The sequence below is a fragment of the Macaca thibetana genome, chromosome 3, assembly GCF_024542745.1.
Source record: "Macaca thibetana thibetana isolate TM-01 chromosome 3, ASM2454274v1, whole genome shotgun sequence".
In the NCBI taxonomy this organism is placed as follows: domain Eukaryota; kingdom Metazoa; phylum Chordata; class Mammalia; order Primates; family Cercopithecidae; genus Macaca; species Macaca thibetana.
Genome location: NC_065580.1, coordinates 168,015,164 through 168,039,670, shown reverse-complemented (window position 1 = coordinate 168,039,670; position 24,507 = coordinate 168,015,164). Strand labels below are relative to the sequence as shown.

General features: G+C 37.5%; 2 protein-coding genes across 7 annotated transcripts in view; one reads left to right on the top strand and one right to left on the bottom strand.

Annotated features, from left to right (window-relative positions):
* RWDD2B (RWD domain containing 2B) overlaps positions 1 to 24,507 on the bottom strand; it is a 1,177,964-nt gene that overhangs the window by 14,968 nt on the left and 1,138,489 nt on the right. The window lies entirely within an intron of this gene.
* The window catches only part of USP16 (ubiquitin specific peptidase 16), a 30,567-nt gene that overhangs the window by 2,472 nt on the left and 3,588 nt on the right, over positions 1 to 24,507 (top strand). For 2 of the 6 annotated variants that reach the window (XM_050784714.1, XM_050784713.1), the window contains 16 exons: positions 757 to 858; positions 3,169 to 3,347; positions 7,380 to 7,483; positions 9,144 to 9,247; positions 10,138 to 10,325; positions 11,186 to 11,281; positions 11,871 to 12,001; positions 12,631 to 12,718; positions 13,763 to 13,841; positions 15,164 to 15,255; positions 15,616 to 15,672; positions 16,197 to 16,235; positions 16,559 to 16,735; positions 19,802 to 20,465; positions 21,938 to 22,032; positions 23,260 to 23,346. In XM_050784714.1, the coding sequence (XP_050640671.1) occupies positions 798 to 858; positions 3,169 to 3,347; positions 7,380 to 7,483; positions 9,144 to 9,247; positions 10,138 to 10,325; positions 11,186 to 11,281; positions 11,871 to 12,001; positions 12,631 to 12,718; positions 13,763 to 13,841; positions 15,164 to 15,255; positions 15,616 to 15,672; positions 16,197 to 16,235; positions 16,559 to 16,735; positions 19,802 to 20,465; positions 21,938 to 22,032; positions 23,260 to 23,346 (2,241 nt within the window). In that variant the 5' untranslated portion in view covers positions 757 to 797. The remainder of the gene's footprint in view (positions 1 to 756; positions 859 to 3,168; positions 3,348 to 7,379; positions 7,484 to 9,143; positions 9,248 to 10,137; positions 10,326 to 11,185; positions 11,282 to 11,870; positions 12,002 to 12,630; positions 12,719 to 13,762; positions 13,842 to 15,163; positions 15,256 to 15,615; positions 15,673 to 16,196; positions 16,236 to 16,558; positions 16,736 to 19,801; positions 20,466 to 21,937; positions 22,033 to 23,259; positions 23,347 to 24,507) is intronic. The other 4 variants (XM_050784717.1, XM_050784716.1, XM_050784715.1 and 1 more) reach the window with 3 other exon arrangements.

Here is a 24,507-nt window from a genome sequence, read left to right as displayed (position 1 = left end):
CTAGATAGGTAGACCTGTATGTACTTTTAGCACTTTTCTTGTTTTCTAAGTTTGAATTGTTGACTAAGAAGGTGAAGATGTGATGTGCAGCTAGATTTGTCATAGCCTTCCAAAGTGGTTTTGTCAATAATGTAATAATGTGAATAGTCAAGAATGCAGTTGTAATCAATTTCCAGTTAGCTGATATGCATAGGAAATCTTGGTGTGGAAAATGCACAACAGTGTATCACTTTTTGTATTTAGCTTTGAAGCTGTTTTGGAAAATTTCTAACTCCCTTCAGGAGGTTGTTGTCCGAATTATTTTTAATTTTTATTAGAGAAATTATCCATTTAATTTGCATAGACTGCAGAGCTAAGAAAGATAGCTTAGAAGGAAAGGAAATCAGTTTTCTGATTAAAGTGCCACCATTATTTCACATGTACGTAGTGAGGAGTCAGCTTCCTAAGAGTATCAAGTTCTGAGACTGTTCAAGACCTGTGTAAGAAGACCAGGGTTCTCTCCTGACCTTTTACATGTATTGAAAACCTCTTAAGCTTGCTAAGAATCAGTTTCCTATGCTGTGAAAAACAGGGGAGATAACTATTCTATCTACTTGAGTTCCTATTGAAAATTAGATGATTATATGTGATTGGTCTTTATAAATTACAGTGTGATAGACACGCATAATATATGTGGCTTCATTATTTTACTGTCTCCTAGATAAATATAAGACATACTTTCTTTTTGGTTCAAGCTAACTTTATCTTGTTTTCTAGATTATTATTTTGTGTCAGTGAGTAATCCATAAAGTGCCAACATGGGAAAGAAACGGACAAAGGGAAAAACTGTTCCAATCGATGATTCCTCTGAAACTTTAGGTATATTTCATTGACTGAATCGTTAATGTTTATATCTCTAAATGAATATGTTTTAAAATATGAAAATGGTATAAAACTGTACATTATTGTTATCTGCATTTTAATGTAATGTTTATAATCTATATGTCATTTAACAGTCTTCTACTTTTTTTTTTTTTTTTTTTTTGAGAAAGAGTCTCGCTCTGTCATCCAGGCTGGAGTGCAGTGGTGCAATCTCAGCTCACTGCAACCTCCGCCTCCCAGGTTCAAACGATTCTCTTGTGCCTCAGCCTCCGAGTAACTGGGATTACAGACATATCCCACCACAGCCAGCTAATTTTTTTTTTTTTTAAATAGAGACAATGTTTCCCTATGTTGGTCAGGCTGGTCTTGAACTCCTGGCCTCAAGTGATCCGCCTGCCTCGGCCTCCAAAAGTGCTGGGACTACACATGAGAGTCACTGTGCCCAACCTTCTACAACATTTTTTTTTTTTTTTTTTTTCTGAGATGGAGTCTGGCTCTGTTGCCCAGACTGGAGTGCAGTAGCATGATCTCAGCTCACTGCAGCCTCTGCCTCGCGGGTTCAAGCGATTCTCCTGTCTCAGCCTCATGAGTAGTTGGGATTACTGGTGTGTTCCACCACACCCAGCTAATTTTTGTATTTTTAGTAGAGATGGGGTTTCACCATGTTAGCCAGGCTGGTCTTGAACTGCTGACCTCAAGTGATCCACTTACCTCAGCCTCTCAAAGTTCTGGAATTACGGGCATGAGCCACCGTACCGGACCTTCAACAACATTTTTAATGGCATATTATTGCATTGACCAAAGATCATGGGTATTTCATAATTTATTTAGATAATTTTCTACTGTTACAGATTTAGGTAATCTTTAACTTTTTAGTATTATGAATGGCTCAGTAGTAAACAACTTTATAGCTAAATCTCTGTGTATATTTAAATATTTTCCTAATACACATATATAATTTTTTAATAGAAGGGTATCAACATTTTCAAGGCTCTTTTGATTTTGTTGCTAAATTGCCATCCAGGAATGTTTTACTAATTTCCAGGCCCCCTAGCAGCATAGAAAAGTGCCCATTTCCCTGAACCTTCATCAGCACTGGTTAGTATCATCTGTAAAAATCTGTGCTGATTGGATAGTTGAAAAAGAGTACCTTCTTTTTCCAGTTTGTATTTCTTTGAGGACTGAGATTTGGTAGTTTTTCCACATGATCTCAGTTGCATTTATATTTCTTTTCTTGGTGCAAGATCATTGGACATAAAGCTAATTATGCCACTTGACTAGTTTCTAAACCTCCAATGTTCCTGAAACAACTCAGCACTTGAGAGTGATTTGCAAAGCTCTTTACTTATCTTGGCCCCAACAGAGTTTTCAGCCTCAGGTTCAACTGCTCATTTTTACACATTGTGTAACTCCATCATCTGGGGAGACAGCATGCACTTTTACATGTTTTTGTTCTTGGCATTGGCATTTTCAGATTGCCCTTCACTCCCTGAGGTCACAGTTTAAAGTGTGAGCCGTGAAGTCAGAAAGATTTGAGTCTAAATTCTGGCATAGATACTCAGTAGTTATGAGGGCAGTAAATCTTAGTTTTCTCATTTGTCATTGGGAATAATACTGTCTTCTAGGGTGATTGTAAGGATTAAATGAGATAATGTATGCAAAACATTTAACAAAGTTCATAGAACATATTTAATTAATATCAGCAATTTTTATTACTATTATTATCTTCTAGGATTGCACAGATATTACCTCCCCTGTGACACTTTTGGTGACTTTAGCCTTCTCTTCTTTTGCTGCTACACCATGTTTCAGAGATTTTTATACATTAATTTATTTAGCTGCCTTTCCTTCCGGAATGTGAGCTACTCAAAGGAAAGAGCTGTGACTTGGTCAATTTTGGGCTCCTGAGCGTCTAGCACAGTGCCTGCCCTGTAGTAGGTGTACCATTGACTGAATGAAGGATGTTTTCTACAAATCTTTAAAGATAAAGAGAATCATAAATATGATAAAGGTCCTTAATTTAAAGGGAATAGCCAAATAAATTGAAATGAATTTGTAGTGGGGGCAGTGGTGGTTATATTTAGGACTTTAAGAAAGCAAAACTTCACAAATTTGTATCAAATCTGTTTCTCACATATTCATCTCGTATTATTCAAACATCAAACAATTTTAAGTTCAGAATATCTAACAGTTACTTTACAGAGTAAATTTCATTTTTGAAATGTGAATCAAGGTTAAGTTTTGAGATTAACTGAAGAAAGTGATTTTTGACCTTATATATTCCTTCTTTATTATTTGTTTTAATAGAACCTATGTGCAGACACATTAGAAAAGGATTGGAACAAGGTAACTTGAAAAAGGCTTTAGTGAATGTGGAATGGAATATTTGCCAAGACTGTAAGACTGACAATAAAGTGAAAGATAAAGCTGAAGAAGAAACAGAAGAAAAGCCTTCAGTTTGGTTATGTCTTAAATGTGGCCATCAGGTATGCTTACTTTTAAGATTAATATGAGATTTTAGAAAACTCTTTGAACTTACTTCAGAAGGTATTACTTGGAAGTACAGTATGGGTAAAAGGATACTAGTAACATAGATCGTGTTCTCTGGGGAACCAGTTCTGAGTCTAAAGTGTGCGTATAGGTGGTAGAGTGTTCTCTGGTACCACACCAGTAGAAGTAAGGGAAGCAAGATTAAGCACAGGGAGAAGTTGAATGAAGAGGCAGTGGCAATGGCGTCTCAGCCAATCCCACAGTGATCTCTGCCTGAATTGAGGCAAGGAGCTAGACCTTTCTATCTGTGTATAGACCAGTCACTGGATATGGCCTGTCCCTAGAGCAGGAAGTAACCTTGGGCGAGGCAGCTCCCTTTTGTTGAGACCAATTCCTGGGGATGGATGGACTAGACTGTGAGCTCTCAGCCGGCCACATTCTCAGCACCTGGGGGAATGAGTAGTACCTTGATCTTTGGGAGTGAGGGCATGTCTGGCTGGCACATCATAGTGTCTGCTCTGGCAGCTCACAGTTACTACCGGGGTACTAAAGTCAGGGCCTCTCAGTTACGCTTAGTGGTGGCAAGTTAAGCTTATATGTCAGGAAATTGGGCTACTAGGCAGTAGTCATGAAGTCATGAGGCTTCAAGATGAGGCAGATAGCCAGTTGTTTTGTGTTTTTTTTTTTTTTTTTGAGATGGGGTCTTACTCTGTCACCCAGGCTGGAGTGCAGTGGTGCAATCTTGGCTCATGGCAGCCTCTACCTCCCAGGTTCAAGCAGCTTTCCTGCCTCAGTCTCCAGGTAGCTGGAATTACAGGTGTGCACCACCACGCCCGGCTGATTTTTGTATTTTTAGTAGAGACGGGGTTTTGCCGTGTTGGCCAGGCTGGTCTCAAACTCCTGATTTCAAGTGATCCACTAACCTTGGCTTGCTCAAAGTGCTAGGAATACAGGCGTGAGCCACTGCGCCCAGTCAGGATTTTTTTTTTTTCATTACATGTTTTCGAGTTGAAAATCTTATTGAGGTTGTTATAGATCCATGTGCAGATCTAATAAATAATTCAGAGAAATCCCTATGCATTTTGCTCAGATGGTAACATTTTACAAAATGAGTATAATATCACAACCAGGATATTGAGATTGATACAACACACCAATCTCAATCAGATCTCCTGAGTTTGACTTCTCTTTTGTGCATGTGTATGTGTACATGTGTATTACATTCTGTACACTTTTGTCACCTGTGTAGATTATTCACCACCACAGTCATGATACTAAATAGTTGAACATCACAGGGATCACTCATACCCACCTCCCTACTGCCACCACTCTCTCCAGCCCCTGGCAACCACCATTCTATTCTGTATTTCTAAATTTAGTCACTTCATCAGAAAGGTTATGTAAATGGAGTCATACAGTGTGCAACATTTTGGGATTGGCTTTTTCTTTTTTCTTTTTTCGAGACAGGGCCTCACTCTCTCACCCAGGCTGGAGTTCAGTGATATAATCATGGCTCACGGCAGCCTTCACCTCCCAGGCTCAAGTGATCCTCCCATCTCAGCCTCCCGAGTGCAGGGACTACACCTGCATGCCACTACTCATGGCTAATTTTTGTAGTTTTTGTAGAGATGTGGTTTTGGTATACTGCCCAGGCTGGTCTTAAACTCCTGGACTCAAGTGATCCGCCCACCCGGGCCTCCCAAAGTGCTAAGATGATAGGTGTGAGCCACAATGCCCAGCCAGGATTGGCTTTTTCACTCAGCATAATCACCTGAAGATTTATCAAAGCTGTGTCTATCAAGTTTATTCTTTTTTTAATCACCAAATGTATTTTATGGTATATATGTACCACAGCTTGTTTTTACTGTTTACCTGTCGAATGACAACATCTGGGCTGATCCCATTTTTTGGTGATTAAATAAAGCTGCTATTAACATTTGTGTACAGGTTTTTGTGTGAACTTAGATTTCATTTCTCTAGGATAAATGTGCAAGAGTGCACTTGCTGGGTCCTATGGCAATTTAATGTTTAGTTTTTTAAGAAACTGCCAAACTATTTTTTCACAGTGACACTACTTTTTGTATTCTTACTAGCACTGTATGAATGATTCACTTTTTCTTCATTTTTGCCAGCATTTACAATTGTCACAGTTTTTTATTTTAGCCGTTGTGAGAGTTGTATATCGATATCTCATTGTGGTCAGTTAAAAAAATCTATATGTTAGAAAAGAATGTTGTTTACTTGTATTTGAAAGGTTTAATTGTAACCTTTTAAATACATATGGTGAGTATGAATATACTTTGCTATTTCAATTTTTCGGAATATGTTTTGTGTTACAAAGTTTACTTGCTACCTTTTTAATTCATAAGAGTAAGACAAGTCAGTATTAACTTTTTTCCCACGAGATACTTTTGGCACTGTTAGCTAATGATTCTTAACTCTTGTGTCAAGACAACTGTATGTTTCAGATGTTCTCAAATGATGTTGTAATTTTCAAAAATAATATCAAATGTTAATTCATTTATTTTGGAATTAAATATTGAGTGGGATAAATTAAGCCAATAGTGTTTGGTATCATAGTTAAGGAATTAGAAACTACCAATGTATATTCCTTCTCCAGAGTATATATCTCGCTGCAGTGGAAACAGGACCGGTTGTTGTACTGTGGTCCAAAAGTTGATAGATTGGTTCCAGTAGATACACAGTGAAGGTATGTTTCTTAGCAGTGATCTGACTAGCTGGAAGCAGGAGTTTTGGTCATGTTCTTTCATGAATAAGCCTATACATCTTCTAGGTAAAAGTCTCCCATTTGCTTGTTTAAATAGTGCTTTTTGACCACCTCCTGTGTTCTAGAATATTTGATAATATATTAAGTCTATTGCTTTGAGCCTTTGGGATTTATAGTTCAGGGGCGAATGGATATAAATATCAGTAACGTTAGTACAAGGTAGAAAATAAGGAATGCCACTAGGAATTTACACCATGTTTTATATAATTTGTTTAAAGGAAGGAGACAGTATTTTCTCATCTGGAAGATAAGTATAGGCTTCTGGGAGGAGGTGGCTTTTGAGCAAGATCTTCAAGAGTCGGTGGGATTTTGTTAGGTAGGAGTGTTCATAAAGGATTCTGGATAAATAGAATAATGTGAACAAAATTGCATAGTTGTGAAAAGTGCTGAGTGTGTTTTTAGCTAGTCATTGGTATGTGAATAAGAGAATGTGGGAGTTAACACTGGAGAGATATGTTGGGGTCAGAGAATGTCAGGTTTGTTTATTAGGGGTTTAAGAGAGCAATTCATAATTTTTGAATTGTGTATGAACAGAGCTTTGTTTAAGGAACATTAAACTGAAAAAATATGCGTGTGAAGGAGGAGGCTAAGGTTAGGGGAATGTTTAGGAGACTGTTAAGGAATCCAAACCAGACTTCATGAGTGACTGCATTAGTGTGGTTTAATTTGGGTCGGAAAGTTGGAGAGGAAGAGTACTTTGAATGCATGGTTTTCTTTTTTTTTTTTTTTTATTTTGAGATGGTGTTTTCGCTCTTGTTGCCCAGGCTGGAGTGCAATGGCATGATATTGGCTCACTGCAACCTCTGCCTCCTAAGTTCAAGCAATTCTCCTGTCTCAGCCTCCTAATTAGCTGGGATTACAGATGTGTGCCACCATGCCTGGCTAATTTTTGTATTTTTAGTAGAGACAGGGTTTCATCATGTTGGTCAGGCTGGTCTCGAACTCCTGACCTCAGGTGATCCCCCGACCTCAGCCCCCCAAAATACTGGGATTACAGGTATGAGCCACCGCGCCCAGCAAGTGCATGGTTTTCTAAATACTTTTTGATTTAAATGTTCTCAGTTGCCTGTGCATATTTAAGTTTTAACAAAATACTGATTCTGGAGTCTAACATTTTCTTTTCAAGATTGTTAAGAGTGGCAGAGTTTCATGAGCCACTTCCTTGTTTATGATAGATTTTGCATTCTCCCCTCCTGCTGAATTTTTATGGCCTTGAGGTTTATGATTATGATTTTTTTAGGGCTGTGGCAGAAATTCTCAGGAGCAGCATGCCTTGAAGCACTATCTCACACCAAGATCTGAACCTCACTGTCTGGTTCTTAGTTTGGACAACTGGAGTGTATGGTGAGTTTCAGTTCCTCTGCCGGTTGGGTGGAAATTATTTGAAATATTGGAGAACAGAAATGTTTAAATATGTTTAAGAAGAAAACAATTTAAAATTTTTGTAGTATGTTTTAAAATACCATCACTTTCACAAAGCTAAGAATGTGGTGTTATCAGAAGCTTCTACTTGGACGTTTGCACAAACAGAAAAATTGTAACATAGAAGACTTAAGAATCTTTACCCCTTTGTTTTTCTCGCTTGTGATATTATAAGGCATATAGTGGAGATAGGGACGCTAAGAACAAATTTCAGATAAACAAGATTGTAATAAAATTTTGGCTATGAATTTGCGTGAAAATAAATATCAGGCTTGTATGTTACAGATGCTGCATCGTAACATCATTAAAACAGATTTTTACCTCTTAAAAATCATTTTCACAGTAGTCTTCACTGAATGACATCTTTTTTTTTTTTTTTGGGGGGGGATGGAATCTCTTTCTGTCGCCCAGGCTGGAGTGCAGTGGCGCCATCTCGGCTCACCGCAACCTCCGCCTCCCGGGTTCAAGCAATTCTCCTGCCTCAGCCTCCCGAGTAGCTGGGACTATAGGCATGTACCACCATGCCCAGCTAATTTTTGTATTTTTAGTAGAGACAGGGTTTCACCATGTTGGTCAGGCTGGTCTCAAACTCCTAACCTTGTGATCCTCTCGTGATTCGCATGCCTCGGCCTCCCAAAGTGCTGGAATTACCGGCATGAGCCACTGTGCCTGGCTTGAATGACATCTTGCAGTTGTAAATATTGTTACTTTTGTCTGGCTAACACAGTGAAACCCCATCTCTACTAAAAATATCAAAAAAAAATTAGCCGAGTGTGGTGGTGGGCACCTGTAGTCCCAGCTATTCAGGAGACTGAAGCAGGAGGGTGGCATGAACCCGGGAGGCAGAGCTTGCAGTGAGCGTAGATGGTGCCACTGCACCCCAGCCTGGGCGACAGAGCGAGACTCTGTCTCAAAAAACAAAAAAGAAGTTGTTATTTTTGTTAGTGTAGTTCTGTATTTTAAAATATATGTAGAAAAATCTTTTGACGGCCGGGCGCGGTGGCTCAAGCCTGTAATCCCAGCACTTTGGGAGGCCGAGACGGGTGGATCACGAGGTCAGGAGATCGAGACCATCCTGGCTAACACGGTGAAACCCCGTCTCTACTAAAAAAATACAAAAAACTAGCCGGGTGAGGTGGCGGACGCCTGTAGTCCCAGCTACTCGGGAGGCTGAGGCAGGAGAATGGCGTGAACCCGGGAGGCGGAGCTTGCAGTGAGCTGAGATCCGGCCACTGCACTCCAGCCTGGGCGACAGAGCGAGACTCCGTCTCAAAAAAAATAAATAAATTAAAAAAAAAAAAAAAAAGAAAAATCTTTTGACTTCAATGTTATAACCAGTAAAGTAAAATATTTGGGGTATTTCATCGTACTACTTACATGCAGCTGTAATTCTGGCAAATGTTGTTAATAATAAACCAGAGTAAATATGCACTGTCTTCTTCAGGAAAACAGAATTTTTATGTTCAGTTTCTTTAATAGAATAAGTTGGCATTACACACTTTGGATTCCAGGAATTATTATTTATCTCCCCCTTTTTAGTTGTCAGTTTGTCATTTTTCTTTCTGTGATTTTTGGGACACAGGTGTTACATATGTGATAATGAGGTCCAGTATTGTAGTTCAAACCAATTGGGTCAAGTGGTTGATTATGTTAGAAAACAAGCCGGCATTACAACTCCAAAGCCAGGTAAAATAATTTGTTTCTTTAATATATACCAAATGTTGATTTGTGTATCTGCTGATACTTAGATTTGTTATACTACCTAGTGTTACATACAGCTGAGTAACATTAGTTATGGTTGATTTCAAACTATGAAACTTTTTAGTTTCAGGTATTAGAAGGGATGTAATAAATGGTCTAGTCAGATGTGATGAAGGCCATAGACTAAGGTAATGACCAATAAGCCTGTTCCCATAACCCTAGCCAGGCTTACTTATAGACCTGCCTTACACTGTTCTTACTGTCGTAATTTTGTAATAGCAAGATTTCTGTCTGTTTGCTGGGATAACATAAAAGTAAAGCATTTGTGATTCCTTCTAATGGTCAGATATTTCTTAGGTTCTTTCCATGCACAATTAAATTAATTGACTGATATACAGCATTTGCTTTAAGCATGTTTTTTAAGTTTTTATTGTCACAAGTATCTTTGTCAGAGCCAGAATTACTTGTTTTTTACTTTAGGATTGATTTTTGACCCAAGGAATTCATTAAAAAATTTATTTTATGTCCACGTTCTTGATTGTTTTATATTCTTAATTTCACAAGGTAAGATGTGTTCCATTTGTAAAGAATTTTTATGCAGTAAAAAAGGGAGATTTATACCAAAGCACATACTGTTTGGTTTCATTTGTCAAACTATTGCTTACTTTAGGTCTGAGTATTTGTTGTTTATTGGTTTTTTTTTTTTTTGCATGGCAATTTACCTGTATTTATTTAAAATCAAATGGGTGGGTGGGTAGGAAATAATGTCTTTAGGTAAACTCACAGACTCTAATACTGTTTCCCAAGTATACGTCTGTGTTTGATATGACCGTATTACACATTTTGCTAAATGTTTTCTTCTTCTTTTTTTAAAGCAGAGAAAGATAATGGAAATATTGAACTTGAAAATAAAAAATTAGAAAAAGAGAGTAAAAATGAACAAGAGAGAGAAAAGAAGGAAAACATGGCTAAAGAGAATCCTCCCATGAATTCTCCTTCCCAGATAACTGTGAAAGGACTCAGTAATTTGGGAAACACGTGTTTCTTCAATGCAGTTATGCAGGTACATTGTCATTTTTTTCCCTTTAAAAAAAAAAACACGTCCTTTTCCTTATAGAATCTGCTACTTAATTCCCCCCAAGTAATTTATTTCTATGTATCCAAAGAAAACTTTTTTTTTTTTTTTTTTGAGACAGGGTCTCACTCTTGTCACTCAGCTGGAGTGCAGTGGCACGATCTCGGTTCACTGCAGCCTCTGCCTCTTGGGCTCAAGCAATCCTCCTACCTCAGCCTCCAGTGTAACTAGGACTATAGGCATGCGCCACCACTCCCAGCTAGTTTTTGTATCTTGTAGAGATGGGGTTTCGCCATGTTGCCTAGGCTGGTCTTGAACTTCTGGGCTCAAGCAGTCCACCCACTTTGGCCACCCAAAATGTTTAGATTACAGGCATGGGCCAACTTGCCTGGCCAAAGAAAACTTAAGGAAAGTTTTATTACAGTAAGACAGTTTGGTGAGCGCTTGGGTGCAGTGGGTTTGAAACAAATATTGCTGCTTCTTTCATGGAGCTTGCACTTGGGTGGTGGAAACACAGGATAACCTCGTACAGAAGCAAATATGTAGCTACAGGTGGTGGTAAGTGGTTGTGAGAGAATCATGGTAGAGGATTGGGGATAGCTACTTCTGATTGGGTGGTGGGAGAATGCCCCACTGAGGTGATGAATAAGTTCAGAAATGAAGTAGTTATGACCCAAATAGAGTTGGGAGAGAATAGTCTGTAACTTTTCATTTTCCGAGTACAGATACAATAGAGATTTTAGTGTTGGTCATGATTTTCTTTTTTGATAGAATAGATACTTACGAAGTGTTTAAGTTGATTTGCCTTTAAATAATTTTTCTCTTTTTTTTTTCACCCTACATGCTAGAACTTGTCACAAACACCAGTGCTTAGAGAACTATTAAAAGAAGTGAAAATGTCTGGAACAATTGTAAAAATTGAACCACCTGATTTGGCATTAACAGTATGTTCTTTAAACTTTTCTAATCTGTAACTTTCCTCTCTGAATGTCTGTTTTCTAAATTATTTTAAATAATTGGCACTCATGTCCACCGTTTTCGTTTTGTTTTACTTTAGGCTACTAAGTTAAACAGTTTCAGGCTAATAGAAGTTTTAAGGAGCCTTTACATCTGTTTGCTCTGTGTGTGCTCTGATTTTCTGAGCTCGAGTGTTAAGCTTCCTTCTTGGGAACGTGTATATGTTTGTGAAGCCTTAGGCTTACCTTATTATTTTTAACATCTTTAAGGTGACTTAAGAGCTGTGTAATCAAATAAATATTGCCTTATCCATTTTTATTATTTACATTTTGCTTTGGCTCTTTCAATTCTTAGGTAGTAAGTGTTCCGGATAATCTAAAACTAAAATAGTAGAGCTGAATTCTGCATAAAGCAGTCTGTGACCAAACAGTTTCTGTATCTTTTGATGTACATTTTAAACTTAAATGGGGCAGTTCTGTCAGGAACATTGACACTGTATGTTAACTAATTAGATTTTAGTAAAGTCAGTGATTCCAAAATTTGACTGAAGAAAGTAATTTCTTTTCCCATATTCAGGAACCGTTAGAAATAAACCTTGAGCCTCCAGGCCCTCTTACTTTAGCCATGAGCCAGTTTCTTAATGAGATGCAAGAGACCAAAAAGGGGATTGTGACACCTAAAGAACTCTTTTCTCAGGTCTGTAAAAAGTGAGTATCCACTTTGATTGTGCTTTCAGTGCCTCAGATGCTGAGAAATCATATTAATATAAAAATATAAAAATATTAATAGCATTACATTTAGTCAACCCTCTGTATACAAAATGCATAGTTTTTTTTCATTTGGATTTTAAAATATATTTTATGTGATAGTTATATCTCCCAAGGGTGTTAATGGACTAAACAGAAATTTGTAGAAACTAGAACTCTCTGGCCAGTTGCGGTGGCTCACGCCTGTAATCCCAGCATTTTGGGAGGGTGAGGCGGGCGGATCACAAGGTCAGGAGATCAAGACCATCCTGGCTAACACAGTGAAACCCTGTCTCTACTAAAAATACAAAAAATTATCTGAGTGTGGTGGCGGGTGCCTGTAGTCCTAGCTACTCGGGAAGCTGAGGCGGGAGAATGGCGTGAACCCGGGAGTTGGAACTTGCAGTGAGCTGAGATTGCCCCACTGCACTCCAGCCTGGGCAACAGAGCGAGACTCCGTCTCAAAAAAAAAAAAAAGAAAAGAAACTAGAACTCTCTGAGATTTGGAATATGATCCTAAGATTTTCTAAAAATAGCTTCAGATCTTAGTAGACTGAAGATTGCTTTTCTTTCTTTTTGTTTTTCTCCAGAGCAGTGCGGTTTAAAGGCTATCAGCAGCAAGACAGCCAGGAGCTGCTTCGCTATTTATTGGATGGGATGAGAGCAGAAGAACACCAAGTTAGCATGTTATAACCGTTGTATTTTATAATCTTATCTTCATAAGCTGTCTGTCTCATTTGATATCTTATGAGTTAAAACAATGAAAGCTAGATATTAAGGCCATCATACTTTTAAATTTTTTCTTACACCAGCTTTTTCAACTAGTATGTTTTCACCATTAGAATGAATCCAGAGAATTAGCAGTGATTCTCTTTCTCATGATGGCTTAAGTTTAGTTGATGTTTACAGCATTAATGTTCTTTAAAGGTTTTTTGTACTAACCAATGAGAAGAGCTGCCAAATATTGGAAAATGTTTCTCCCAAAATAGTTCCCAGGGGCAGCATACCCTTACTCTTATTCTGAGTCTGATTTAACACTGTTTTTTGAATCTAGAAAGTATTTTCATTTTGTAGGAGTCAGGGAACATTTGTTGCATTTTAAAATTTTTGTTATTTGCCAGGATATAAAATAATGTATTTGGGGATATGAATTAATGGGTACTCATAATAGTGATAATAACTAATATTTATTTTGCACTTATTTTATGCCAATCACTGTTTTCAGTGTTTTGTATTAATTCCCTTACTTTGTTCTCACAAAGTTTCTGCGAGGTGGATACTGTGATTTTTTTCCTATTCCATAGATAGAGAATCTAGGCTGTGAAGAAGTTCAGTACATAGTTTAAGGTCCCCCAGAAATAATGGAGCTGGGCTTTAAGCACTGGAGTCAGCCCCTGTGGCCCTCACGTAATCATTCTGCTTGTAGGACAAGCTATTTCAGTTTCTTTTCAAAGGAGGCGGGCATGTTCTGATAAGCTGTGGTTTGAAAAGGTTTAAGATCTTGAAATGATAAGATAATACCTTTATTCAATGGTTAGTGATTGCTTTGCGGCATAATTCCTTTTTAGGTCCTTGAATTAATTTTGAAAATGTGATTTTGGAATTATTTTGTAAAAATGGGGAGCTGTATCCTGATCACTTTCTTGACTTGATTACATATTTTCTAAGGAAAATAAAATTTAAAATTTAATAGTATATATATATTCATTTTATTACTTTTAGAGAGTGAGTAAAGGAATACTTAAAGCATTTGGTAATTCTACTGAAAAATTGGATGAAGAACTAAAAAATAAAGTTAAAGGTAATGTCTGACTTTTTGAACTAAAACACTATAGTTGAAATCTGTATCTTAGGACAAGATTGCTGGCACATGTATTTCCAAGTCCACAATTATTAATGTATAATTTCTCTTTATCAACATTGATTAGTAAAAATTATTCAGTATTCCAAAAGTGGACAATTTTAACCTATGGTGTATTCTTTTTATGTATTAAAGATAGAGCTAAGATGAATTACAGTTTTACTTTTCAAAAGCTTAAAATTATAATTAGCAGTAATACATGAATTGTATTTGTTACTGTGAGTTGTCAGTAGTTGGTATTAATCATGGAGCCAACTTAGTTCTTATTATGTGGCATGTAAAGATTTAGGACAGATCTGCCCAGTAGAACTTCCTGTGTTGATGGAACTCTTCTGTATCTTTGCTGTCCCGTATAGAAGCAACTAGGCACGTGTGTCGCCTGAAATGTGACGGTGAAACTGAGGAACTACATTTTTATTTTTATTTAATTGTAATTAAATTTACATAGCCGCAAGTGACTAAGGGCTACTGTATTATAAAGCAAAGATTTGAATCAACTCATAGCAACTCTTCGCCTCCCTGGTGCCCTTTAGAGCCTGGCCAGTAATGAAGAGAATTATCCCCGCTGGCATTTTCTGTCGTAAAAGTGTGGTTCTGCATAAATTGTCATTTGAATAATGCTTATAGGCTTCACGTATTTGGAAAATTGGCTGACCAAGTAGTAAAATTAGGGCTTTTAGTTAGATTAAACTTATCAAGATTATTTCTAGAAACATAGGAAAATAAAAGGAAGATTTTGTTTGAAACATTTTCCTGAGGTTTTTCTTTTGTTTTTAAAATATCAAAGGAGTTCGGTCTTAAGAGTTCACAAAACAAGTTACATGCATTTTCTCTCCCAGTTTGCTACTGTGGTATCTTTTATCAGTCTTGAATGTTAGAATGTTAGAGCTAAAACTAAGGAGCTAGACTGTCATTCAGCTTAGTCCGAGCTGTTCATTTTATACTAACAGAGAGAGAGACATAGAAGTCTCACTGACTTGCAGTTTACTGCCCACTGACTAGGTCTTGGATAAGGACTTTTTTGTCTTATTCCTAAAAGGTGATTGTGTTCAATTATGTTATGCTCAGAGGTGGAATTTATAATACTGACTTCTATCGCATAAAAATGAAATAATGGTGATTATGAATGGAGGAAGAAGTCTGTGGGACAGGAAATTTAAAATAAAATTTTAGAGTTAGATAGGTAAGTAGTTTTAGTTTTTCTTATTTAATTAATTATATAAAGGTAATTGGTAATTGATAAATTATTTTTTTCTCCTTAGACTATGAGAAGAAAAAATCAATACCAAGTTTTGTTGACCGCATCTTTGGTGGTGAACTAACTAGTACGATCATGTGTGATCAATGCAGAACTGTAAGTAGATGTGATGTGTACTGGGTTTATTCACTAATATTCATAGAGTAGTTTATCTATTGTTTATTTCAAAAACAGAAATCTCTACCTTCATAGGATATCTTTTTAAACTATTCAGATGTGCATGGTTCTTTGTGGGAAATGTCAGCACTCCTTAATTCTTGAAGAAGTTAAACATTTTGATTTATTTTCCCCAACCCAAAGTCCTCAGTGTTGTGTAATTTTTCATTTCAAATTTTCTTAAGCCTTTGTTTATTTTAAAACCCTCCCCCTACCCCCCATCCCACAGGGCAGGGAGTAGCTTACTATGTAACATTTACAGTATTTACATTTTTACGTTGTCTTTTTTGATTGGTTAAGGTCTCCTTGGTTCATGAATCTTTCCTTGATTTGTCTCTCCCAGTTTTAGATGATCAGGTAAGACTATTGAGTTTATTTTATTCAAGTAGATTTATTTTCCTGTAAGATTTTACTGGGGGAAGCCCTGTTACTCTTTTTAAGTTTGTATATTACTGGCACATGCAGAAATTTTTCTTAATTTGAGGTAGAATAATTTTTAGGATTTGAATAAAGAACAGGGTAACTACTTTTAAAAACAAGGATGAGGAAAAGACGATGTATTCAGAATTCTGTACAAGTAATTACTTTGATTGGTTTCCATACAGGGAAGTGTTTTCCTTATATTAAAATTAATACTTATTTTTGTTATTTAAGACTAACCACGAATCCCTTGCACACCTAAGTTCATAAATGTTAAAGAGTATTATTTCATTTTAATTTGGTTCCTTTTAAGTAGTAGTAGGAAAAAAGAGATGTTATGAGTATTGGATAAATCATTATTCAACTTCGTATGAATTATGAGACCTTTGGCTTGTTACTTGGCAATTAGTCTCACCGAACTTTATTTTCTCTTTTTCTAAAACTGTCATATGCATGCAAAGAAAGAAAAGAATAAAAAAGAATACACTGTGGTGACTTATGTAAGTCACTTAGAAAATGTATTTGGAAATGGACATATTTACAGTGTGACACAGCATGTATCTAATAAAATTCGTTGTATTACTATTACACTTGCATGTGGCATTGCCTTTTGCTGTTTTGTTGGTTTGCTTGTTTTCTCATTATGTGAAGATTGCTTTCTAGTATATGAGATAAATGAATTTTGTTTCGTCTATTTTCAAATATTGTGGAAAATAAAACCAGTATATAATAGAAGTAGAAAAATATTTACATAGCACGGATTTTTTTCACCAAACAGTAGTTGTAAAATTTTGTTTTTGACCTATGTTATCTGTATTTTAAGAGTGGTAAGAAAAGTGTCAATGACAAAAATCTGAAAAAGACAATGGAGGATGAAGATCAAGATAGCGAGGAAGAAAAAGATAACGACAGTTACATAAAAGAGAGAAGTGATATTCCTTCTGGAACAAGTAAGCACTTACAGAAAAAAGCAAAGAAACAAGCCAAAAAGCAAGCCAAGGTGGGTAATTAGTAGGAAAATCATATGCTTCTAATTTTATATTTTGAACTATTGAGTGTGTAGTCTGAATGACGTTGGTTAGACATGTCTGTTATTTTAGATACAGCACTTTCATTTGGCAGTTGCAGAATTTAGCTCATTTAGTATTCTCTGCAGGGAAATTGCTTTGAGTATATGTGAAGAAAACATGCTTTTTTAAAAAAATCCTGCATTGCTTGTAACAAGTATTTGTAGTAAATTTAATTAACTTAATTTTTTGAGTTAGTATATTGATGCTCACAAATTTAAAAATATATAAAGATAAACAATAAATCCCCCTTCCACCAGTGTTTTTTTTTCCCCCCTGCCACCAAGACGGAGTCTTGCTATCACCCAGGCCAGAGTGCAGTGGCACGATCTGTGCTCACTGCAACCTCTATCTCCCAGGTTCAAGCAATTCTCGTGCCTCAGCCTCCTGAGCAGTCAGGACTACAGGCACATGCCACCAATCATAGCTAATTTTTATATTTTTAGTAGAGACAGGGTTTCACCATTGTTGGCCAGGCTGGTCTCAAACTCCTGACCTCAAGTGATCCGCCCGCCTTGGCCTCCCAAAGTGCTGGGATTACAGGCATGAGCCACTGTGCCCGGCCGACCACCACTTTCCTTTTGTGACAAAGATAAACATTTTCGTTTCTTCTTACGTATCCTTCTGGAGTTTCTTTTGGAAAATATGAGCAAATACAAATATGCAGTCTTGGTTTTTTCCCCCCTTTCTTACCATACACACCATTCTGGATTGTATTGTTTGTTTATACTTAGATTCTTGGAGTCCTTTCCATTTTAGTATATAAAACTTGTTCATTTTTTTTTTTTTTCTTTTTTGAGATGGAGTCTCACTTTGTCTCGCTTTGTCGCCCAGGCTGGAGTGCACATGGCGAGATCTTGAACTGCCTCCCGGGTTCAAGTAATTCTCCTGCCTCAGCCTCTCAAGTAGCTGGGATTACAGGCATGTGCCACCATGCCTGGCTAATTTTTGTATTTTTAAAAAAGACAGGTTTCGCCATGTTCGTCAGGCTGGTCTCTAACTCCTGACCTCAGATAACCTGCCCACTTCAGCCTCCCAAAATGCTGGGATTACAGATGTGAGACTCCGTTCCTGGCCCATTCTTTCTTTCTTTCTTTCTTTTTTTTTCCCACAGTTACATGATTCTGTTTTATGGATGTGCCATAATTCATTTAGCCATTTCTCTATTGATTTAGGTTGTTTCTAGTCTTTTGCTGTAATGGTCAATGCTCTAGTGAATAACCCTACACATATGTCATCTGTAGGGTAAATTTTGAGAAGAGAGATTGCATTTGTAGTTTTGGTTGATACTAATTGTCCTTCACAAAGGTTGCTCCTGACCCTTGACAGCTGTGTGTTATCAAACTTCCAGATTTTGATTGGTGTGTTAGATGGGAAATACTATCTCAATGCAGTTTTATTTTGCATTTATTTTAATATAAATTAAGCATATTTTTATATTTCAGAGCCATTTGTGTTTCATTTTCTTTGAAGTTTTTGCTTATATTCCTTTCTCATTTTTTATTCATGTGTTCCTCTGTTTTTACGGAAACATCAGAAAATGTTTGGGTCCCATCCTTTTGGCTGCCCTTCATTGTTCTGGTATTACAGAGTAGCCTCACGCGGGTTGTTCTTTCAGTTACAACCAGAAATGCTAACCCCTTTGGGTTTTTAGGCATTTCAGTAACAGGAATCTTGATGAAATGCCTTCTTTTCTTCTCTGTTTGGAAGTAGGTTGCAAGTGGCAAGAGTGATTTAAAGGGAAAAGTTCTTTACTCTCTTCTGTAAGTGCGGCTACCTTGCTTCTTTGTTAACTTCAGGCCATTTTTTTCTCAGAATACTTTTGTCCATTCCTCTGACCAATCTGCCCTGTACTTGTACATCCTTGAGTTTTCTTTCAGTTTGTTTGTTTTTTTTAATCTCAGTGAAACCTTGACCCAATAACTCATATGGATACGTTTATTTCTGTTAGGTGTGTAGTCAGACCCACCATATGGTATAACATTTGACTGCCTGGGTTTAACAGTCTTATTACTCTGCCTGGATTACTTCTCTTAGCACAGAGACCATGTCTTGCATATTTTATTTCTGTAATGGGGTGCTTTTTTGATGGTTGGTGATGGTTTATACCTGATTTCATTTAAATAACTTTTTCTTTCTTTTTTTTTGGGAAGAGTCACTCTGTTGCCCAGGCTGGAGTGCAGTGGTGTGGTCTCGGCTCACTGCAACCCCACCTCCCATGTTTGAGCGATTCTCTTTTCTCAGTCTCCTGAGTAGCTGGGACAACAGGCACGCACCACCCATGCATGCATTACAGGCACACCTGGCTAATTTTTGTATTTTTAGTAGAGATGGGGTTTCACCATGTAGGCCAGGCTGGTTTCAAATTCCTCACCTCAAGTGAGACGCCCTCTTCAGCCTCCCAAAGTGTTGGGATTACAGGTGTGAGCCACTGCACCTGGCCTAAATAACTTTTCTTCATAATTTATTTATTTATTTTTTTTGAGACAGAGTCTTGCTCTGCCACCCAGGCTGGAGTATGGTGTGCATGATCATAGCTCACAGTAATCTTGAACTCCTGGGCTCAAGTGATCCTCCCGCCTCAACCTGCTGAGTAGCTGGGACTACAGGTGCACACCAACGTGCCCAGCTAATTTTTATTTTTATTTTTTTTTAGAGATGGGGTCTCAGTATGTTGCCCAGGCTTGTCCCACACTCTTCAAGTGGTCTCTTGTGATCCTTTTGCTTTGGCCTTCCACAGTGCTAGGATTACAGGTGTTAGCCACCATGCCCAGCCAATTTCTTCACAATTTATTCGATCCTTGGTAGTAAAGGAACTTTTTAGGATCAGATTGTGAGAGTGAACTCTTCCTTAGGAAATTATTTTTGATCGACAAGCAACAAAACTGGATATAGTACATGTGTGTGCTTTCTCTTTCTTCCTTTGTCTCTCTTCTTCCTTTTCTCCCTCTCTTTCTTTTTCTTTCTTTCTTTTTTAATACCTTATACTTTTTACCCAGAACCAACGAAGACAACAAAAAATTCAAGGAAAAGTTCTTCATTTAAATGATATTTGTACTATTGACCATCCTGAAGATAACGAATATGAAGCTGAAATGTCACTTCAAGGAGAAGTAAATATTAAATCCAACCATATTTCACAAGAGGGTGTTATGCATAAAGAATATTGTGTCAACCAGAAAGATTTGAATGGCCAAGAAAAAATGATAGAAAGTGTAACTGACAATCAAAAATCCACAGAGGAAGTCGATATGAAAAATATCAACATGGATAATGATCTGGAGGTTTTAACATCTTCTCCCACTGAATGTACTAGGAATTTAAATGGTGCCTACCTAACAGAAGCGAGCAACGGAGAAGTGGACATTTCCAATGGTTTCAAAAACCTAAATTTGAATGCTGCTCTTCATCCTGATGAAATAAATATAGAGATTCTGAATGACAGTCATACTCCTGGAACAAAGGTGTATGAGGTTGTAAATGAAGATCCAGAAACTGCTTTCTGTACTCTTGCAAACAGGGAAGTTTTCAATACTGATGAGTGTTCAATCCAACATTGTTTATATCAGTTCACCCGTAACGAGAAACTTCGAGATGCGAATAAACTGCTTTGTGAAGTATGCACACGGAGACAGTGTAATGGACCAAAGGCAAATATGAAAGGTACGTTAATGCTCTCACTGTAAGTAAAATTAATATTCAGGGACAGATTTTGCCCTGCATAGGTAGAGTGCTCCTATTCTAATTGTATCGGGATTTGGATGGCATGAATAAGTGTCCTCTTCTGTGTAAATATTTTAATAGAAGGATGGAAGAAGTAAGACTTTATTGAAGTGGCTAATACACTATGACATCCCAGCAGCAGTTAAATGGGACAGTTTTTTCCCTGACATCTCTCCCTGTGGGTAAATTATCCCCTTGGAATACAGTCACCACAGCATCCTGACACACAGTGGCTATTTTTTACCACCCTTACCTCCTTTGCACCCAGTATGCCACATTTGAATGTATCAGTGAACTAATGGGACATGCCCAGTGCAAAGCACTGGGAAGACAGTGCTTTCTTACAGTCTTCCTCAAATGGGAAAAAGAAACATACTGACAATTTCCATTATCTCCCCACTGCCTTTTTTTTTTTTTTGAGTTTGGGTAAATAGGATGTGGAGGGGCCATGGATTCCTAAGGATTTTTACTAGAATTATTGAAACATTTTAAAATTGTAAGTAAAATTTTATTTATTTATATGTAGAGACAAAAAGGCTGTTTGTGTGTGTGTGTGTATGTGTATATGTAAATCTTATATGTGTGTATGTGTATATATATAGATATATATCAGCTCAGAGACCATACAAGAATAGGCTTACTTTTTGTGTGTGTGTATATATATATATATCAGCTCAGAGACCATACATATATATATATGTGTGTGTGTGTGTGTGTGTGTATATATATATATGTATTTTTTTTTTTTGAGACAGAGTCTTGCCCTGTCTCCCAGGCTAAAGTGCAGTGGCCAATCTCAGCTCACTGCAGTCTCTGCCTCCTGGGTTCAAGAGATTCTCCTGCCTCAGCCTCCCAAGTAGCTGGAACTACAGGCGCCCACCACCACACCTGGCTAATTTTTGTATTTTTAGTAGAGATAGGGTTTCGCCACATTGGCCAGCCTGGTCTCGAACTCCTAACCTCAAGTGATTTGCCCGCCTAGGTCTCCCGAAGTCTTGGGATTACAGGTGTGAGCCATCGCACCCAGTCTAAAAAATATTTTTTATAGGTGAACATTTGCAAATTATTTGATATGATGGAATATACTAAACTTTGAACCTCATTAACCAAAATATTGTGTCTCTCCACAGTAATTCCACTTTTTTCTTTGATTGTAATCATTCTCAGTTATTACAGTATTTTGATTTCATCAGTCAGAATTTATGGACATTTTTATCTCGTATAAGTACTTATGAAATATCTTTGATTTTGCTTCTTACTCCACAAATTCTACAGTGTTTGTTATCTGGTCCTTCATAGAAAAAGTTTACTGATCCTTGCTTTAGATGTTTGAAATGATTTTATAGCAAACCTGAATGCTGTAGGGGTCCAAAATGATTTTCACCCTGTTAAAAATTTCTTCTTTTCTTTAGGTGAAAGGAAGCATGTTTATACCAATGCCAAAAAGCAGATGCTAATTTCTCTTGCTCCTCCTGTTCTTACTCTTCATTTAAAGAGATTTCAGCAGGTACTCCTTGTTACCCAAAATTTGTTTTAAATATGTAACATCTATTTTGTTTATTACCTATTTTATTCATTACTGTCTCAACATATTACTATGTTTCTTTGGTTTTCTGTTGTTTCTCAACTCTAATGTCAATGAAGTCAGAAAGGGAAAAAAATAGGGGCTAGGCAGAGGCGCATGTGAAGGTGGAGGCACAGTCTCCTCAGATTTCCTAGAATTCATGTTCTTCTTTTTAGTAAGATTGGCATCTTACTTTTATTTCAGGTTAAATAAAATAAAAGACTGGTGTATTACATATATCTCATGCTTAGGAATATTAGCTTATCTTTTCTGTTTTGTGTGTGGCATCTTATTTTTATGGACCCTTGATGAAAAGACAGTGGTGCCTCGGATTGTCATCATTTTGGTGACCTTGTCTTTTCTGGAAAACTTTTGCTATAGCTGTATAACTTCTAAACTGTGTTCCAAATTCCGGAAGTACTTTCAGTATCTTCAGAACGTTTTTCCCCTTGTGGTTGGTATGGGCTTGAGTAATTGGGTGGGCCTTTATTAGCAATTCACTAAGCTTGGTTCGAGCATGAGGCTGAGAGTGCATGTTTCACAGAAAAGTATTATGCTATCGCTGAGTTTTAAGCACTCAGAACCTCTGGTCTAATCTGGCATTTCTGGATGGCTGAAGCAGAAACATTGAGAATTTTCTCACAAGAACGGTTTTTTTTTCTTCTTTTTGAAACAGTCTTGTTCTGTCATCCAGGCTGATATGCAATGACACGATCATGGCTCACTGAAGCTTTGACCTGGAGGGTCTCAAGCAATCCTCCCACCTCAGCCTCTATCGTAGGTGGCTACCACCATGTCCAGCTAATTTTTTAATTTTCTTGTAGAGACAGAGTCTCACTGTGTTGCTCAGGCTGGTCTCGAACTCTGGGGCTCAAGTGATCCTCCTGCCTCAGCTTCCCAAAGTGCTGGGATTACAGGCATGTGCCATCGTGCCCAGCTGGGAATAGCTTTCTTAATGTGTTGGTATGTGTTTTTTGTGTGATACATGTGCACTTAGCAAAAGCAAACCAACTTGGAACCAGTTAGTGGTCAGAAAGAATTGAGTCTCCAAAGAAAATTGAACTAGGACTTAATGTTGATATTCTTTTGGACATCAGAGGGGACTTTGGTTTACTTAACCTGTATTGCTTTTCCAGGAAAATAAGTCAATCTGTTATATTTCTCTTTTAGGCTGGCTTTAACCTACGCAAAGTTAACAAACACATAACGTTTCCGGAAATCTTAGATTTGGCTCCTTTTTGCACCCTTAAATGTAAGGTAAGTGAAAGTGGTCTTTTTCAGGAAAGTCCTTTAAAGTCACATCATAGCTTACTTACCTAATGCTCCAGTAGCAACTCACTTAAGTATGAAGTTGATAACAATTACTGAGTAGAGTGGGTCTTTGATCATTGTACCTTTATAATTTGAAGATTAGTGATGAATCATTTTGAAGAATGGGTTAGTTAAACGTTTAGAATCCCCTTTATTATGGCACACATTGTCTTGTGAGCTGAAGGCATAAAACTAAAGGTGAGCACATCTATTAATGAATAATCTCAGTTTAATGTGGTTGAATATTAAGGCTGGTGAACATAGATCAGGGGTGGTATACACTTAACCCAGCATGTTGGTGGTTCAGGAATGGCTTTTTAAAGTAAACCGTGCCTCAACTATATTTAAAGAAGGAGTAAAAGTATGATGAATCAAGATGAAATGAGTTTTGCAGGCAGAAAGAACAGCAGGAGTAGAGGCAACAGGGTAAAATAGGATGGTGAGTGCCAGAGACTGGTAATGTATGTAGTTCTAGAGTTTACAGTACAAGGTATGGGGGAGTTGAGAAATGAAGCCAGAGAAGTGAGATAGGAATGAAGGTTTGGAGGGTTCCCATGGTGTAGAACTTGGACTTCATTAGGTATACAGTGGGGAGCCCTGAGGAGTTTAAAGCATTGGGTGGCATGGTCAGATCTGCATATGACATAGGTTACTTATTGACATATGGAGGCTGGATTTTAGGAGGGAAAGACTAGAGGTGGGGAAATGAGTTAGGTGGCTGTTGCATTAATTCAGCCAGTAGTTGATGAGGGCTTAAAGTTGGGCAGGAGATGGGGAGATAGAAAGACTACTTCAGGAGGTAGAATTAACCAGACTTAATGACTGATTGGCACTGGAAGGTGAGGCAGATGCCTTTTGTAAATGGATGCTGAGGGTGTCAGAGAAAGGGTTGAGGATGATTCCTGAGGCCTGGCTTGACGGATGGGAGTGCTGTAAATTGAGGTAGGAAATATAGGGAGAAAAGCAGGTTGAGAAAAGCAGGTAGAAAAAGGATAATAACTTGAGTGTTAGATACATTTGAGTGTCAGATATCTTTGAGAAATTAATGTGCTTAGTCTAGAAAACATTTGGATATACATATCTGAGACCTACAGCAGAGAGGTTAGG